At 37.2% G+C, this 19,116-nt stretch overlaps 2 protein-coding genes across 2 annotated transcripts; both read left to right on the plus strand.

Annotated features, from left to right (window-relative positions):
• Positions 1 to 7,167: 7,167 nt before the first annotated feature.
• cbx4 (chromobox homolog 4 (Pc class homolog, Drosophila)) lies at positions 7,168 to 12,523 on the plus strand. The gene is made up of 5 exons (XM_082163361.1): positions 7,168 to 7,450; positions 7,545 to 7,588; positions 7,953 to 8,018; positions 9,488 to 9,554; positions 10,178 to 12,523. Exons 1-5 carry the CDS (start codon positions 7,382 to 7,384, stop codon positions 11,456 to 11,458), a joined length of 1,527 nt encoding a protein of 508 aa, XP_082019487.1. The 5' UTR covers positions 7,168 to 7,381; the 3' UTR covers positions 11,459 to 12,523.
• A 2,927-nt stretch (positions 12,524 to 15,450) lies between these two features.
• On the plus strand, positions 15,451 to 18,344 carry cbx8a (chromobox homolog 8a (Pc class homolog, Drosophila)). The gene is made up of 5 exons (XM_082163396.1): positions 15,451 to 15,603; positions 15,761 to 15,804; positions 16,205 to 16,270; positions 16,376 to 16,442; positions 16,595 to 18,344. The coding sequence occupies exons 1-5, from the start codon at positions 15,535 to 15,537 to the stop codon at positions 17,366 to 17,368; spliced, it is 1,020 nt and encodes a 339-aa protein (XP_082019522.1). The 5' UTR covers positions 15,451 to 15,534; the 3' UTR covers positions 17,369 to 18,344.
• The last annotated feature ends 772 nt before the right edge of the window (positions 18,345 to 19,116 follow it).

The raw sequence follows: 19,116 nt of genomic DNA on the forward strand, positions 1-19,116 counted from the left end.
AAGAGACTTGCATACAGAAATGTGTGCTGGAAAATAATAAATGAAACATCACAAAACATCTATTTTAGACTAAATATCTATCCTGTTTTGCTTTTTCACTCCTCCTCAGACATTCTCAGGATGATTTGAATAAGCTTATTGATTTACCATTATCTTCAATGGGAATGAGAAATCCATGGCTTTCTCTTTAAATAACCATCAGACGTGCTCAAGCAAATGTGGAAGATGTGCAGTGGGAATTGCAGTCAATATAACATGTGATACTCTTATCAAATGTGGTTTGTTTGAAACAAAAACAAGATTTGACCCCTGTGACTATTTGCTTATCTTCAGTTTATTAGTAAACAAACTCATTTTAGTATGTGATGCATATTTGTCGGTCATACATAAATGAAACATAAGATTTGTGCACTTTAAAAAATCTTGGTATAGTTTATTATTAACTATTTGGATCTATTTGGTTTTATTTAAATAATCATATTTTTTCTAAATGCATTTATTCAAATTGAATGAGAACAAATCTGTTCATTGTTCATTAAAAAGTATCAATGCGGTTTAAATATGGCTAGCTGTGGAACAAGCAATATTCAATTAGTTCAAATTTAATTTTTAAATTTCAATTAGTTTAGATTTATTGATGATAAATATAAACTTTTGCGCATTTAAAACACATTCAGTTTGTTTATGTGTGAGTGGCAAATATGCATCACATTAAGTTTATTAGTTTATATTAAAACTGTGTAATCCAAATTAATGGAAATTTTAAATGCAATTCAAATTCCTAAATCAAATTATTTATATTGAGTGAGTGATTTTATGCATACATGGTTCTGGAAGCTTCCAGCTAGATCAAGCAACTTCATTAAGCTGGAAAAAGCTATTCTTTGTATTTGTGTGCAATTGTACTATTTTACATGTTGGTGCTATGAAGAAAAACTGACTTGTCAAGTCACCTTTATTTACTGTATATAGCGCTATATACAGATTGTTTCAAAGCAGCTTTACATGGATAAACATAGGAAAATAATGATTCAGTGATTCAAACAGAATTCAATTTTGCTGTAAAGCAGCTCTAAAAGACAATAGTAAGTCATTATTCGGTTGAAATCAGTACAGTGTTGATTCATTTCAGTTCAATAGCTGTGTAAAGTTCAATAATGAATTGAGTTCAATTCATCTATAAAGCAGCTCTGGAGATGATGTCTTCATCCAGCTCTCATCCAATAGTGTCAGAGCATTCAAGTCAATAATACTGCAGAATATTAAGTGTCTGCCTTCGCCAAAGGGAGACAGTGGCAAGGAACGCACCTCCATTAGGTGACAAAAATAGAGGGAAAACAAACATGATGTGGTCTGCATCTCAAGTCAGATTGTGGATTGACATCATTCAGAATATGTCATCCAGCTCCTTCTGCTTGAAGATCGGGATACAGTTCATTATTTGCCAGCATGTGGTGGGAGGGAGTTGAATCTGGCCATAGGGTCTGTGTCGAGGACTTGTCTGGTTCTGGTGGTCTTCGCTGAGGATACGTGTCTCTAGGGCTCGTCTAGTGATCTTTAAAGTAAACCATTTGTGATTTGCTTAAAAAGAAAGGAAGACAATCTATTCCTGCTTGACAATTCCAAATTCTTCAAAGTCTTCATTGTAATTCCATGTGATTGTATCTTTTCAATCACAGTTTGAAACAAAACACCCCCATCCAATCACCAGCACGGGCTACTCGACATTCCCTGGCAGATTCCCACACGCTTGCATTTCCATATAGATGGAGCGCAACATTAAACTGCATTGTATTGTCCATTTATCCTATCACCGTTTGTTCCAGATATTCTTTTTTAATATTCTTCATCTTCCCCGCCCTTCCCTGGCACATCCACAATCGTCTTTTTATTATGTGTGTGATTGGTTTCATCTGCCCAAGTGAATGCGCTGTGCTGTAACCTCGGCTAAATGGTTATAGGGCACCGAGAACTCAAGGTTGCAGTGTGGAATAGCTCCATTGACCCTGAGACCGGATGGTCCGCTGTCAAGGCTGAGGTGGACAGAGAATCCCTTAAGCTCCGCTGCCAGGGAAATGAGAATTAAAATGCAAGGGAAACAGTCAGATAGTCTTTCCCGAGAGTCACGGAAGAGAAGGGCAAAGCCAACTCCACACTTGTATTGTACACATTTGCCGGTCTAGATTTGCATGGCACTGCCCAGGGGAACCTTTTATTGCTCAGAGGTTGCAGGATACTTAATAGAGATCTCAGTTGTGTTTTATTTATGTGTCAACTTTGCCTGTTGTGAGATTTCTCCAGAAATTCCTTTGGGGAAATCATTGCAATTGAGACAATCATTGACATGCTGTAAGTGTATTGAGCTAAAAAAAAAATTAATTTGGATTGGTCTAGTGAGAATTTGATGAGAAATGTGTGAGATCATATTGAGAACACTGACTTTTAATTGCAGACTTTGGGATCTTGCAAACATAGACACAGTTTGAGGTGTTTTTGCTCTTCAGATAGAAACAGGTTAAATTACTGTAAATAGTCAAGTCAAGTCAAGTCAAGTTTATTTGTATAGCGCTTTTCACAATACAGATTGCATCAAAGCAGCTTCACAGTATTAAATTAAAATAATACAACAAAGTTTGTTTCAAGAGGAATTTATTGATTGATAAAATTAAATTAAATATCCCCAAAATATCCCCAACTGAGCAAGCCAAAGGCAACAGTGGCAAGGAACCGAAAAACTCCATCAAGTGACCTAATGGCACAATAGTGGCAACCTAAATTATTGTAGGCTAAAACCAGGAAACGGGTTAGCATTTTAGCACTGAAGTCAATTGGTTTTTTGAATGGGTTTTTGGTTAAATGCTTGAAATAAGGTCTGGGGTGAACACAATCTCAATATATTTTCATGTTTTATTCTACGATATAAAATACATCAGTATTACCCTCTTGTTATTTTACTGTGCTTACTGTTCTTGTCTTGAAAAAGATGGTTGCTAATTGGGACTATATACAGAGGTTGTGCAAACTATTATAACTTGAGCTTTCACAGAAACTGTTTCTAAACAAAGACTGAAATAGTTGTCGGAAGCTTAGTGGTGACCTTCAAGTCATGTGACTGTGGTGTAGTTCATTCATAGCCTACGTTTAGCTTTTGACTTCTGCCGATTGTATTTACGCTTCAAAATTCATAAATGTTGTGTTCATCATTATCATGATGAACAAAACATGTAAGAATCATAAGCTTTCGTGAGTCACAGCCCTTACTTTCTGCAAAAGGGTTTTTGGCGAGGGAACCAGGCTGATGCTAACTTCAGGGTTGGCCTATAAACATGTCATATCTGCGCCACTCTATTTCTAATTTACTGTAACCCAATATTCAGGTTGATTCAGTCGTCAAATGATATTTTTGACTTCAGTCAGACCAGTTCGTTTAGATGTTACCATGCATATGAGTGTATTTATTTAACATCTGAGGTGACTTAAACGCTCTTAAAATAAAGGTTCTTTACTGGCATCTATGGTTCCATAAAGAACCTTAAAATTCAATTCCCATTCAAATCTGAAATGGGATTCCATATGTTCTGTGGAACACAAAAGACGATATTGAACAACATTGGTCCTAAAATTTAACTCCTTTGACTTTCATTGTATAGACAAAAACACTGAGATATTTCACACAATACCTTCTTTTGGTTTAGAAAGACATAAGGGTGAGTAAATGATTACAGAATTTTTATTTTGGGGTAGACGATCCCTTTAAGCAATAGTCTCCATTTGATCTCCAACTAATATAATTGCTGCATCTTAAAAATAAAGGTTCTTTATTGACATCTATGGCTAACATTTAACATTTATGGAACCTTTCTACTGCACCAAAGGTTCTCTGGATAAAGGTTCTTTAGATTATATATATATAAAAAAGTCTTTACACTAAGACAAATTTTTATATTTTAAGAACTGAAAGGTTCTTTATAACCAAAAATGGTTCTTCTATTGCATCGCTGCAAAACCCCCCTTTTGGAATCTTTATTTTTAAGGTGAAACATGGGATATCTTGTATGTGATTTTTCTTTCCTACGTGTGAAATCGGCAGCATTATTTTCCATGCAGAATCAAAATGCTGCACAACGGCTTTGATGGCGATCAGGCCAGTACATATTCAGCTGTCCCACCACTCTTTATATTTCTTCACTGACAGACAGTATACAGTATTTAAGACCAAAGTCAGTCAGCGTAGATGGATGGTGAAGAGAGAATGCTTCAGTGCGTGATACAGTATTGACAGGTCAGCCACGGCAGTCCTGCCAGATCCCTCTGCACCCTGGGGAACTCCGCTGTCTGTTTTGGGCCCCCTCCCCCTCTGCCGACAATCCCAACCCCCTTTCATGTGCTCTGGGGGAAGAAGAGCGGCACGCCATGGTACTTTCTGATGAGCCCGCACTCCTACCAGCGATGCGCGTGACAATGACATAGTCATAGTCATCTTGAAAATTGATAGAATACTAGATTAAAGTGCAACCAGAAAATTAACCGAGACACTATATTTTATCTGACCAATCATGTAATAATTGAAAAATAATGGAAGTTGAAGCTTGCAGCACTGGGAGAAAATTACATGGATGCATTCTGACTGCATGCATAAAGCTTTGCAGCGCTGAAGAGTAAATTGGAAATTAATTTCTGATGTTATCGCATTTCTCTCTTAAGGCTTGTTGTGTGGAAAATCTTGATTATCATTAAGTAAAGCAACATTGCTCTTGAAAAGAATGCATATTTAACTTCTTCGAAAATGTATTTTCTGTCAAATCGCATGCAGTTTTTTGATAACAGCTCATTAGGATACCAGAACTTAATGAGCTCCCACTGAGCTGAGATAGAATGCCTGTAGGCCCCTCTTAACATTTTCTAATACCCTTCCAGTCCTCGACCAATCCTCTTCCATGACCCTTTATAGCGGGATAAATGAGACGCTTGGTTGGGCAATGGAGACTACACTTATAGTCTGGCACACACTGCGCTCTCTCTCTCTCTCTCTCTCTCTCTCTCTCTCTCTTTCAATCCCTTTCTTTCTTTAGCGCTTTGGTGCCTGGCACTCGATAAGTGGAACCCCTATTTTGGGTGTTCTGTGAATGAGTTTCCATACATGGAAAAGCTCTGCAACAATCACAGTTTAAGATCTCTTTGAGAGGTTTCCATCCAGTCAACTGTCTTTTGCTGCCAATCGGAGAGCTCTTGACATGGTTAAGGTCATTGTCATTATCATGAGCTGTGTCTGTATTCCTGTGCATGCACTGAATTTGATAAACTGACTTCTCGACTCAGAGAATGCAGGTGTGTATTCCTGGAAATACTGCATCCGCCATGTTAGTATTGTTCTTTAGCCTTATGGTGCTTTGACCTGTGACGAATGAAAATAATTTACTAAGGCTTTGTTAAACAAGAGAACAAAAGTGTCCATTTTAAACAAGAGAACAAAAGTGTCCATTTTAGTTGAGAATATAAATTAATATAATCTCAGTACGTCGTCTCAAAATAGTTACTGTTTCATACAAATCCAGATATACTAATTTGACAGACTGCTTTTTGAATAAGCTATACTTTACTGCTCTTGAATAATAGGTAAGGTAAATATGCATATTCAGATATAGGGACGCATTATAACTTTAAATGATAACACAAAGAATTCTGGTCCAACTTACATGAAGTTGAACAGATGTAGCCTATCTGAGAGAATGAAAATTGAGTCTGACCAAAAAAATTACAACACTGAATTTGTTGGATAAAAGTGTGCAGCTCCGAATATGTGTTTTAGATTCTTCTGCAGCAGTATACTGTAAATTGAAGATTATTACGCCATGCTGTTGACTAAATGAGTTGAATATTGAAAGTGACAGCAGGAAGTTGTGGCTACTGATTTATTTTAATGCTGTGCATGCTGGACTAAGATTGCAGGCTTACTGTGATTTTATAGGGTTCAGTCAAGAGAACAAAGCCATGTTATTAGAAATTATAATTCATTTACCTGTCGTCGATGTTCACATTACAGCAGGTGTAGAGCAACCAGTCTCTGTCATTAATATATTCAATCATTTTCCACTCTCTGTTTCTACGGCAGCAGGGTGTGTTTCTCTGAAGAGAAATGCAGCGCGACGATCAATTTCTCTTCGTCAAAACACACCTTTTTGCTCAAAAATTGTGCAACATGGTGTGTTTTTGTGTTAATATTGCAATTTGTGTGTAAAAAAATGTAATAAACCCGCAAAAACACGATATATTTGCCCTTTCTTTTTCATGGCCATATATGGAGCTGAGATTGGCTGTTGACGCTTCAACCTCATTTTAACCCTTTAGTTGCTGAATTTTATTCGCTGGTAAAAATAATAATAATACAGATAAAGATGTTAATTAATGTACTTTAGATATTACGTTTCAAGGAATGTAATTTAAAATCCACAGCTGCTAAATGTTGCCTCATATTTCCGCTTTATATACAGTTTTAGGCAATAAAACTGCATACATTAGTTGTAGACTAAAAAAAATAGGTGTTAATGCCTTCAGCTAATGTAGCCTACATGCTGGTCGTGAAAGAGTGGTTATTTTCCTACTGGTGTTAAACTGAGGTGCCTTTAATAGAATATAGCTCGTTTAGAGGTGTATATTTGTTTTTTGTCGCTATATTTGGCTACTGTGTGCGTTTTGCATGGTAAATAAAGAAGCAAAAGTAAAGTGTATTTTGGCGTGGCATTCCTTGAGGGGGGTCCCAACCCGTCTAAAAATGTAGGCTATATACAACCCTTATTGCTTCAAGTATAGTGCATTGCAGATGATCAGTAGCTACAACATGTTTCTAAGGCTGTTATAGATCGAAAATAGCCTACACAAGTTTTTGGTTAAAAAATGCATGACACCTAAATGTGATTGTGGGACTTTGGCGTTGGATAGATAGATAGATAGATAGATAGATAGATAGATAGATAGATAGATTAAAAGTGGCTAGTGAGATTTTTTAACCAAAGCAAGCTTGTCAGTATTCATGCATATTTCCAGGTTCTTAATTACAGCAAGCAAACAGCGTTTAAACACACTACTGCTTTATATTCGGCACAGTTCTTGTCAACCCCCTCCTCGCGTGACGTCACGCGCCTGCCTTGGCTTATTATTGCATGAACTATTTTCTGTAGTAGCAGCAGCACTGAGCTTTTCCAGTGCCCGCCGCTTAACGTCAAGACAAATACGAGAGAGCGAGAGAGAGAGAGAGGGAAAGAGGAGGGGTGAGGGACAAATTAATCTTGGGCCACAGCGGTGGCAGAACGCGAGACAGTAAAGCGTTGCAGTGAAGATTTTATTTAGCTCGTTCGCCTCAAACGGGCGGAAGAGAGACGGAATGGATCTACCTGCCGTCGGGGAGCACGTCTTCGCGGTGGAGGGCATCGAAAAGAAGCGCCTACGGAAGGTAAAACTGCCGCGAACTGGAACTACCGTAAATGGTGCAGAGGATATATTTGTTGTTCCTGTGCAGTACCCAACACATTTTCATCGTTTTTCAGGGCAGAATCGAGTATCTGGTGAAGTGGCGAGGATGGTCAGCCAAGTAAGTGTTTAATTGGTTTATAGGCGTTATTTTTTTTAGACATATTAACAGAAAATGCCGCGCGATGTTGGTCTTGTTCGTCCGGTACCCCACATCGCTCGCGCGCTGGGCTGTTTAGTATGGATTCCATCACAAAATTTACGCGAGCGAATATCGTTCTGCCATCGTACTGACATTTTACTTTATATATGTAGTAAAATCGTATATTTATGGCTCGTATGTTTACATTTTCAGCAGGCTACAAATGTATTTTGTTCGCGCACTGATCTGCTCAACATGTTACGATAGCTAAATTTGATTGCAACATGCGTTGAATTTAACATGTGATTTATTACAATATCATATTTTCCCGTCAATGTTGCAGATATAACACATGGGAACCCGAGGAAAACATTCTGGATCCGCGCCTTCTTGTCGCTTTCCAAAACAGGTGAGATGGAGGACGAATAACTGAACTTGTGGTGATGCCCATATATGGTCACGGGAGGCGGGGCCAACTCCCTGCACTGTGTAGCTGAAGATTAATGGTAGCCCCATGGGTCAGGTCTGCCTGCTACAAAGACTCTCTTGATGCTTGCCTTTTATCCAGTTTTGGAAACACTCCATTGTTATTACCAGTGCAAGTCGTACAAAATGAACGTGCCATTGTATATTGACCAATCAAGATTGAATTTTCTTCCTGTCAGTTCCAGGGCAGTGGTTCTCAAAACAGGGGGCCATAACCCTCTGGGAGCCTTATTAAACTTGTCACTGCACGATGACTTATATTTATTTTTAATTAATAATTTAAATAACTGTATAAATGTGAATGCAAATTCTTGTTCCCTTAACAACTGTTGTTTTTTATTCAAGAACTCAGTTATAATAACTTTTGTGATCACTAAATTAATTGCACATTTTAATTTTAATATACAGACATTCCTAATTTTTGAGAACAGAGGACTTTTAATATAAGTCAAAAAGTTTGAGAAGCACTGTTCTTTGAAACAAGTTTGAGAAGAACTGTTCTTTGGAAGACAAATTTGAGAAGCACTGTTCTTTGGAACAAATTTGAGAAGCACTGTTCTTTGGAACAGCGCAACAACTTTTGTTTTGGAACAGCTTATGTCAAATTAATTCATACATACATACATTGCATATATGAAAAATACATCAGTAGCTGTGTTCTCACAAGTGGACACTCATGCCTATGATCTAATCTGCTGTGTCAAAGGGCTTGTGATGTTCACACACCCTTCTGAGTCCACTGTTCTGTTCTTAAGATAAAAGTAGAATGGGTATCAAAGCATTCCAGACACTAAAGGAAAAGAATTGTTAGGTTTAGATAGCAGTTTTCGCAAGAAATGTGGTGAGTTTCACTCTGGTTTAGCTGCGCTAGAAGTGTGAGAGTGTCGTGTTACCCGTTGTGCGCTTGTTTTGTGTTGTAACCTGGTGATCAAAGAGATTGTCTGTGGCTTGAGATCTGAATCTTGCGCTACTGTTGAGAAGAACACTCTTAAAAATAAAGGTTCCAAAAGTGGGTTTTAACAATAGAAGAACCATTTTTGGTTCCCCAAAGAACCTTTCAATTAACAGTTCTTAAAAGAACCACTTTTTTTCTTAGTGTGAAGAACATTTTAATAATCTCAAAAACCTTTACCACTATAAAGAAACTTTTGTGCATTGGAAAGCTTCCATTGATGTTAAAGATTCTTCGTGGAACCATCAATGCCAATAAAGAACCTTTATTTATAAGAGTGAAAAAGAATAATGGTTCTGTTTCACATAAACGGATGAATGAATGTTCCTTTAAGCATTTTAACATTGTAGCTTTAGTTTTTCTTATAAACCAACAGTTTTGAGAATGTTAAATATGTTGTGTTGAAAACTGTTTATATATATTTTTTGCGCTGTTTTCAGAGAAAGGCAGGAGCAAATGGTGGGATATCGAAAAAGAGGGCCTAAACCCAAACATCCCCTGGTCCAGGTACATCAGCTTTTACGTTGACAGCATGTGTTATTCCAAATGCAGTTTTTATCTTCCAGTCAGTGCATAAGTTGGTGATATTTTTGCAAAAGGTTATTCCTGTGCACAATCTGAATAAAAATTCCATTTCATTATGAATCAATAAAAGGCTCCTTTCTGTCTGCATGCATCTTAATGTACTGAGGTCCTATATGACTTCAATTAGCTTCAGCAGTTGATTTTACCGTTAAAATATTCATGAGAATGGCGTTTGCAAGCTCAAAACATAAATTCACATAATAAGACTGCCTACACTATTAAAATAAAGGTTCCAAAAGGGAATTATTCCTCTGTAATGAACCATTTTGGGTTCTCTAAAATAAGAACCTTTCAGTGAACAGTTCTTAAAAGAACCATTTTTTTCTTAGCTTGAAGAACATTTTAATAATCTGAAGAATTTTTTCCACTATAAAGAACTTTTTGTGGAATGGAAAGATTCCATGGTTCCAAAGGTTCCATCAATGCCAATCAAGAACCTTTATGAAAACCCCTAGAGTAAAGCTAAATGTGTTGTAATATAAATAACATATGATGAACTTCCAGTTCATTTGAGATGTCAATAAATATTCTCTCTTTGTCCCCAGCTTCCTGCGTTTGCTCGTAGATCAAGCATCCTGGGTGGTCTTCAGGACACATCGCTGGATGAGGAGAACCAGCCCAAAGTGGATACCCTCCAGATCCGCTCGCGGCCGCAGCACTACCAGCTGAACAGTAAAAAACACCATCAGTACCAGCCCAGCTGCAAGGAGATATCCTTAGAACAGCATTTGAGCGGGAAAAAGAAACACTTCTACCAGCTGAACAGCAAGAAACATCATCACTACCAGCCGGACCCCAAGATGTATGATACGCCACTCACGGGACCCAAAGAGGTCACGGGTCAAGACCCTTCCAACAAAGGCTGGAACCTCCCTCCAGCCTTGCAACAGAAGTGGATTCGGAACAAAGACACTGGCTGCCTGAGTAAAGTGAAAGATCTGTCTATCGAGCTCAAGGGTCTGCCGGATGATGCTAGCAGAGCGGGGCGGGCACTCAAAACCAGTGCCAAAGAGTTTGCCCTTCCTAATGGCATCAGCAGCAAGATGAAAATAATCAAGAACAAAAACAAAAACGGCCGAATTGTCATTGTAATGAGCAAATACATGGACAAAGGTGTGCATTCCTCCAAAGTAAAAAACAGGGATGTTTCTGACGTGGAAGCGCGACATAATGAGGAATCTACACTGATTAATACGGACAATCTGTCTGATGGGGAAACGGCAGATCAAGGAGAAGGCGGTGAGAATGGTTCTATTGAGAAAAATAGGAATCTTTCCTCAGCTAGCGAACGTGTTCCCGAAAAGCCCCTCGAAAATATTGAACTTCCAAAAGACAAGCCTACAGAGACTGAACCAAAAGTGACGGATATATGCGACCAGCCGAACTCCTCGCCCACGGCAGCAGAGAAAGCTGTCCCGTCGAACACTGACACCAGAACGAGTCCCCTTAAGAGGAAGCTGTCAGAACCCAGTGAGGACGTGAGGAACTGTAAGCAGTTCTTCTGCTACAGGAGCATCAGTGCACCAAACACAGTGCTTTCTTCCCCTCAGAGAGAACCCATAAACCTGCATTACAGAGGCAGTCACGTCGCCAGAACGTATAGTTATGACTTCAGCGACACCATTCCTGAAGAGCCTATTGATTTAAGCTGTGGTCCAACCAAAACGCTAAAACAGTTTCCTACCGGGGAGAAGACTTCAGAAAGCTCAGTGCAAGTGGAGAAAACAGACAGCCATTTGAAACCGTTTGTGGGTAACGTTATAATCACAGACATCACTACGAACTGCTTAACTGTGACCTTTAAGGAGTACGTGCAAGGAGAATGACAACAGTGCGTTGGGACTGTCATTTATTCATTAGATGATTCATTTCAGATGCACTGATCATAGCCATTCCTGAAGATATATTTACACATTTATTTAAACACATAATCCATATATAGAAACACCATATATATGTAGGGTTTGTTTGTTTAGATACCGGTTGTATGTTTTTTAATACATTAAATTGGGATTTCGCAGCTGTTGAAATAGAATTTAAAATCCCGTAACTGTGTAAAACTGTTTATAAAACTTTGGATAATGAATTTTTCTACCTGACAAAATGTCTGCCAATTGGAGTAAGCACACTGGTGGATTTGGAAGAATTCATTGAAGATTGATGTTAAATGCACTTACACCTTTCAATGTTCATGTCCATCGTGGACCACGTTTTTTCTTTCTTTCTTCCAATGTTGGGGATTTAAGATTTTTTTTCCAGATGTACATATAATTGAGATCTATACATTTTGAGTTGCTTGGAAAGGTGTCATCCTAATGTACATGAATGTACCTTAAAAAAAGTATTTTTGGATATTAGCGTAACTGATTTTGTTTCGCTGAAACATTTTACTTGACTGGATTTCCAGATGCTGTTGGCCTGTGAGGTCTAACCGTGCAATGCTAGAAAAAACAACAACTGGATTGTTTGATGTTCCCTATCCGTAAGACGTTTAAGCTGCACTTTATCATCTCCTGGATCTCTTTTGGTAATTAATTCAATAATAATAATAAATCCTTAATGCAGATCAATTCTGTAACAGCAGTGTAACTATGGCCAGAGATCATCAGAACATGCAAACTGTTACATATGACCAGAAAGTAAATGTACGATTGATGCTTACATTGGACAGTTTAATGCTAGATTTTGTATGTATTGGGATCAATTTACAGTCGATGCAATGAGATGTACAGTATGTAATGTCCAAGTTACACAATAATGCCATCAAGGTTCAGGCCATTTATATGCATAACGGCATGTTTTATGCACACACTGAAGAGTCCGTTTGAAAATGCTTCTCAAATCAATATTAAACTCTGTTCAATAATAAAAACGAATGATTTGTTTTATAATGTGTCAGTCTGTGTTCAGTTATTTTTTATAATGATTTTTATTAGGTCATATTGTCTAACTGACTGCATACATAGACTTAATAATCGGCAAATTTACATTTTTGCTATGCAATGCGTCCGAAATCGAATACTTCCCTATCCCTACTATAGTATAAGAAAAACTACGCCAACAGAGTAGTATGTCCGAATACATATTTGGAAAACAGAAGGCAAAAGAGAGTTTGGAGTGCGCATTCGATGGACACTTTATTATCCCATGAGGCCAAGGGAGAAGCTTTATGAATGACAGTGAAGTGACGCAACTGACGCTGGTAGGTCACGTGACAGTAACAACGTGGCAGATGTAGTAGCCTACGTCCAGATTACATTCATTCTACCCATAGAACGTACCAATAGGGACTTTTTTACCGTTTTAATGGTCCAGAAGTAAGCTCAAATTCAAATGTTGTTGGTTTCCTACTCAGTGTGGGATTTCAAGCGCAGCAAGAGGCTCTAATAAATTAGCATTTTTCTTCTTTTATGTTCACACTGTTTTATTTGGTGGAAAATTGTACAGGGTCTAATAAGATTTCCAGAGCTGTGATTAATGAAATTTTGCAGTGCTGCCTCCTAGGTGCAGTACCATGTTCATAAAGCACTTCAATGTCTGTATGACCTTATACACAATCACAGCAGCGCCATTGATATTTAACGGGAATGAATCACGTGAGGCTGTAAGTGAAATGCATATAGGCTACGTCTCTTCAGTGGGTTGTACTGATATTTAATGTGTTTTTGGGTTGTTCTGCTGACGAAACACTGCAAAAATAGGCTCCAAGAGAATTCAGTAGGCAAAAAACTCCAGCCAACACAAGCTGTGGAAAATTATAAGTGGGTTACCATTGAAAACACGGTAAGTGTAGTATCCCTCATTCTATTCTATTCTATTCTATTCTATTCTATTCTATTCTATTCTATTCTATTACTAGGCCTTGTCAACTGTTTCCGACAAACATCGAATGAGTTGCAAAATAAAATCTATGCTAAAAGCAACAAAATATACAAATTAAATGACAAACAAATGAAAATTATTTTCCTCCGAACCTCTCTCTTTGTTTGAGATTTAATTTATTAGGCTATAAAATAAAAAAATGTATTAAAAAATGTATAATATGATAATTAGATTAAAAATAATAATTATAATAAGGACTGTTTAAGATCTGTGGAATTAACCACAACGCAAGCAATTAACGCTTTAATTTAGCTATTCAGTTTCGTTGTTTATTTTTCGTGTTATATTTTACAGGATGAAATCCAGTTATTTCCCGTTGTTTGTATCTCTGTTTAAAGACGGTAAAAAAAAAAAAAAAGCTAATTTACCATTACATTTAATTTGACACATTGTCTCTCTTTTAGCCTGAATTTAGAAGAATTCTTGTCATTATTGTCATTATAACTAATAATAGAATATTTCTGTTTTTTCGATATTTTAAGAAGTCTTTTTAAAAAAAAATAGAATTGATAGTGGGAGTTCTTAGTCCTATTTAAATGCGTAGCCTAATACATATTATTATTATTAGGCTATTATTATTATTATTATTATTATTATTTAAGGATGTTTTTTTCCGATTAATTTGAATTCATCGAATCGAAACAAATAAAAAGAAAACATAGAGAAAACGGAAAACAATCTAATCTAATACATTTATTATCCGTTGCATCGAAAGAATCGGATTAAAATCGAATGAATCTTTAAAATCAATAAAAGATTAGTTGCCGTTTATCAGATCGCAGATCATTTCCACTTTAACAATTAGGCTTTAAATGTCACGTGTGTCAAATATAATTTAATATTTTTATTAAAAAATGGCTTAATAGTCAAACGACTGGCTTAAAATAAAACTAGTAAGTCTATTGTTTGTCCGAAACAGTCAAGTTTATTGTTTTAAAATAATTCTAATTATTTATTCAAATTATTTTATTACAAAGAAAGAAAGAAAGAAAGAAAGAAAGAAAGAAAGAAAGAAAGAAAGAAAGAAAGAAAGAAAGCTACACGTTTGTAATTTCCAAATTCGACTGAAGCCAAGCTTTATATCAGGCTATAGCCTATTATTGATTTGAAATCATTTTTAAAATCTTAAAATCGTTTAATAAGGCTGAGAGCCCTGTTTTTTGTTTTGTTTTGTTTTGTTTTTTTCATTGTTTTTACAATAGGCTATATCAAAATTAGGCTATCTGCCAGCAACCCGAATATATATGGACAAAGTGACCTAGGCTATTTATATTTTCTTGCCTGCAGATTCGGAGCGCGCGGGTAAAATATCGATACGCCGCAGTCCCGCAGCACGCTATATGGATTTATACTTGGCTAAAACTGTTATGCATTTACTTAGCTATTTTATTCTGTTTTTTTATTTCGTTATTTGTATTGTTTTTAAACGTTTTTTTCTACTGTTATTTGACAGGGGATGGCATGACATGGCGGGGAATATGAAGCACAGATTCGATTAGCCTTTTTGCGTTTCGTCCGTGTGCGTTTAAAATGAAGAACGAGCGTGCGCATGTGCAGATTTCAGTCCTATTAAATAAATAAAAAATATAGCCTAAATAAAACTCAACAATATAGACTCGCAGCACCTGTTGTTTTGACATCGCAAACAAGAAACCTGCCGTGTAGATGCCCTTTCTGTTAAATAAATATGCGTAAATATGCGACTAATAGGGGACTTGTCAAAAAAGCCCTGACTCCGGTTAGTCTAGACTAGTATACGAAATAAACACGACGTATTTGCTTTCAAAACAACACTCATAAATGACATTTTATCCGTGCTCGCCTCGTCCTGTAGTGAGCTCCACGATCACATGACTCCTCCTCCCCGAGCGGCAGCTCCACTCACACAGCAGAGCCGTCCTGCAGTGCCATGGTAACAGTTTAGAACGTGATGACGTCTCTTCGGATAGAGTATTATGGGCTGCCTATCGGGGATTATTCAGGCTGAGGCGAGAAAAATAGCTGCGAGGTTGAAGTAAACATGGAGCTCTCAGCCGTCGGGGAGCGGGTCTTCGCCGCCGAATCCATCATTAAACGGCGCATAAGGAGAGTAAGTGTCATTACCAGCCTGCTCGTCGGGGCTTCGGCTTTGTTATAGAGACGCCTGGTTATTTGTTTATGTCCGCCGAAGTGACATTTTAAACGCGATAGGTTAGCTTAGCAGCGTTAGCTTGCTAATCTGAATGTCCCTGTGCTTTTACCCGCAGGGCCGGATGGAGTATCTGGTCAAATGGAAAGGCTGGTCTCAAAAGTGAGTGGTAATGACACGTTAACGGCAGCTGTTGTAACGGAGGGAGCGGTTTCAGGCTCCCCGAGCTCGCTGAGCGTTAGCACGGCTGCAGCACGGACTGTGTAACGGGGCTCATGAGAACGTTAGCTGACAAGGCCAGTGATGGGAGACAGTCAAGATGCAAGCTTTATTGGCTGGTTAAAACGGTTCATATTGGGAAAATCACGGATAACATATGTTTATGTAACAATACGTTTATATACGAATCAAGAAATATTATGCATGCACAGTAAAAAATAATAATCTCATGAAGTGATAAAAAAAATGCACTGATTAGTAATAAATGTTTTAAAAAATGCACTTTGAATTGTTTTTGGTCGTTATGATTTGCGAATAATTAAACATTCAATTATTGGTGCAGATACAGCACCTGGGAACCAGAGGAGAATATTTTGGATGAGCGTCTTTTCGCTGCTTTTGAAGAAAGGTAATTAAATTTTCCCGTTGATTCTGTCATTCCAGTAGACAAATTAATTGTTTTGGATGTTTTACAATAGCATTTCTCTGATTTCTTTATTTTATTTTATTTCAGAGAGCGTGAAAGGGAGATGTATGGTCCAAAAAAGAGGGGACCCAAACCAGAAACATTTTTAATGAAGGTGAATTATTATTATTATCACCCAAAATTTTCTTTGACTTTCTTTGTTTTTTCTTGGCTTTCTGTTTAATGAAGTGTCTAACTTTTTAATGTTATTGCATTTTTTTAAATGTGCATACATTTTTTTTTTTTTACATTTGAACATTTTTATAGGCAAAAGCTAAAGAAAAAGGCAAAAACTACGAGTTCAGACGAGAGATGTCTAGAGGAATACAGGTGTCTTTCCCGGTAGCAGAACCGGTTGTGACTCCCAGAGCCCGTGAGGGACTGCGGACTGTTGTGCCAACGATTTTCCCACCGAGCACCGTCAACAGAGGCGAAAGTGTTCGTGTGCATCCACCAGACCCCGAGAGAGACCCACTGATGCCAGTTCACCACCCGCTGGATTTTGCCAGCTCACCAAAAAAGCGAGGACCAAAGCCAAAGTTGCGTCCAGCTGGTGGTTCATCCAATGAAGGCGTCAAAAGAAAGGCAGATGAACCGTTATCTTATCGGCCTTCCAAAACCGAGAGATCAGGAGAGACCTCTAACTGTGATGTCATCCGTTTAACCCAGAAGTTCCCAGCAGAATCCAGCCTCGTTCATAAGCAGATGGGAAGCAGGTCAAGTGATGTGAAATTTACACATGGCGGCACCATCTTAAAAGCTGGGCTTGGTGTTTTGGGACATCGACGGAAGGAAAGCTCAAGTGGTGCCATAAACCAACAACCCAAGATGAAGCATCCTCCCAAAAACAATGTATTTCGATCCACCGATCAAACCAGAGAGCAACTGTCTCTGAGTTTTGTAGATGAAACAGACCAGTCCTGGTTGCCTTGTTTGAAGAATATGGAGAAAGTTGTTGTTACCGACGTAACAAGTAACTCCTTGACTGTAACCATAAAAGAGAGTTCAACGGACAAAGGTTTCTTTAAAGAAAACAGATGATGTGATTTTAGTCTGTGTGTGTGTATGTCTGAAATATTGTAATCAAACTAGAAACGACCTACATTTCTATATCATTTGTAGTCTATAAATGTAAAGTCTTGAAATCATGTACATAATGCAACAACAAAAAAAAAAATATATATAGAGTCTATCTTTAGCCTACATTTCCATTCACGTTTTCTATGAAAATGAAGCTTATTTTTCTATTTCCCAGATTTTTATGTAACGTACACCAGTTGGTTTCTTCTTTTGGTTGCCTTCTTCAGCTTTATTATGAATGTAGGCATAGATGCTGTTAACACACATTAACGTTTCAACTTAATGCACCTTTTTAAGGGACGCATCGTTTAAGTCCCTCTTTTATGAACTTTGTATTATTTTCTGGTTAGATTTTGTATATATTTTAAGGTCCAAAAAGTAAAGCACACCATTTAAAAAGAGAGAAGGGAAATAAGCTATACATATAATTACGCCAATTTTAGGCCTAAATGTTTAAGGCACAAATAATTCAGGCTTTAGAATCGTATTTCGTTATTTTTCGTTTTTCTGTTGAATATATATAATTGATGTGTCTGTTCTGTGTCTTAATATTTCATTATAATGCTGTTTTTAGGCCCCGTCAGAATCGAAAGATTGTTTGATTGGTACAAATCATTTCTAAATTGCTCAAGTAAGTGGTTTAACTGGTGAAATTAAAAAATAAAATAAATTACAATTATATGATGTAAACTTGTTTAACGGGTTAGTTCAGCCTTTTTGCAGAGAGGACAATGTGTATCAGAGCTCAAAATTCGAAAATAAAAATGTAATTTAGCTGTGTCTAGGAGCCTTTTCCATTATTGATTTGAAACATTTTTCGCGCACAGTAAATCCGTGTAGACTGTTTTTATCTAGCTTTATATTAATTTAATTAATTAACACATAATGTTATAAAAACGGAAAGCTCTACGTCGGGGTTTTCATTACAGCCTATGTGCCTGTAAATAAAGACTAGGCCTACCTTATAAATAGTGAACTGATAAATGATAGCTTAAACAGCAGTCGGCCTATTTCGTCATGATTAGATCATATTTACCGAGAACCTCGTGCGCTTTTAACGACTTTTAAAAACATTAAACATTGTTTAAGTTATAAGTAAAAAAAAAACTAAAAAAAAACTGGCGACTGGTCAAAACTTATCATGTTCATTAGTCGTAAGCTCACATTATCTATTCTGAAACTCCGTTTCAGCCTTATTTCTATTATATTATAATTGATGTTATCTTAAACAATACAAATGTATTTGTTTTATTTTAGGAATTGTATTATTAAGAATAAAATGCCACCGCACTGCCACACGAGTGTCGCGTTAACAAAACATTTGTAACTTCTGGATTTATTGTAAAGATCTGAAGAAATTCTTTCTAAAATAGGCCTATAATGGATTAGTGCTCAATGTCAGGCAACAAACGACATTATTATTAGGCCTATATTTCCAATACTGTCACACACAAACAATCACAAACGCTAAAACGGATTTAATTAGCGAGATTATTTTAAATTTAAACGATAATAAACGCTTGTTGAGGAAATTCAGTCCACCAAAAGCCACAAGATGTCGCCATGAATGAGCTTGATCCAGCAATCCTCTCACTGATATTGTGATTTTTTGCGTCAGAATTAAATGTTCAAGAATAGCCTACACTGATATATAACAGTCACAGATGTTCAATGTGTCAAAAGTCGCCGTGTTTGTAGGCCTATATACT

The sequence above is a fragment of the Leuciscus leuciscus genome, assembly GCF_965113295.1.
Source record: "Leuciscus leuciscus genome assembly, chromosome: 1".
NCBI lineage: Eukaryota > Metazoa > Chordata > Actinopteri > Cypriniformes > Leuciscidae > Leuciscus > Leuciscus leuciscus.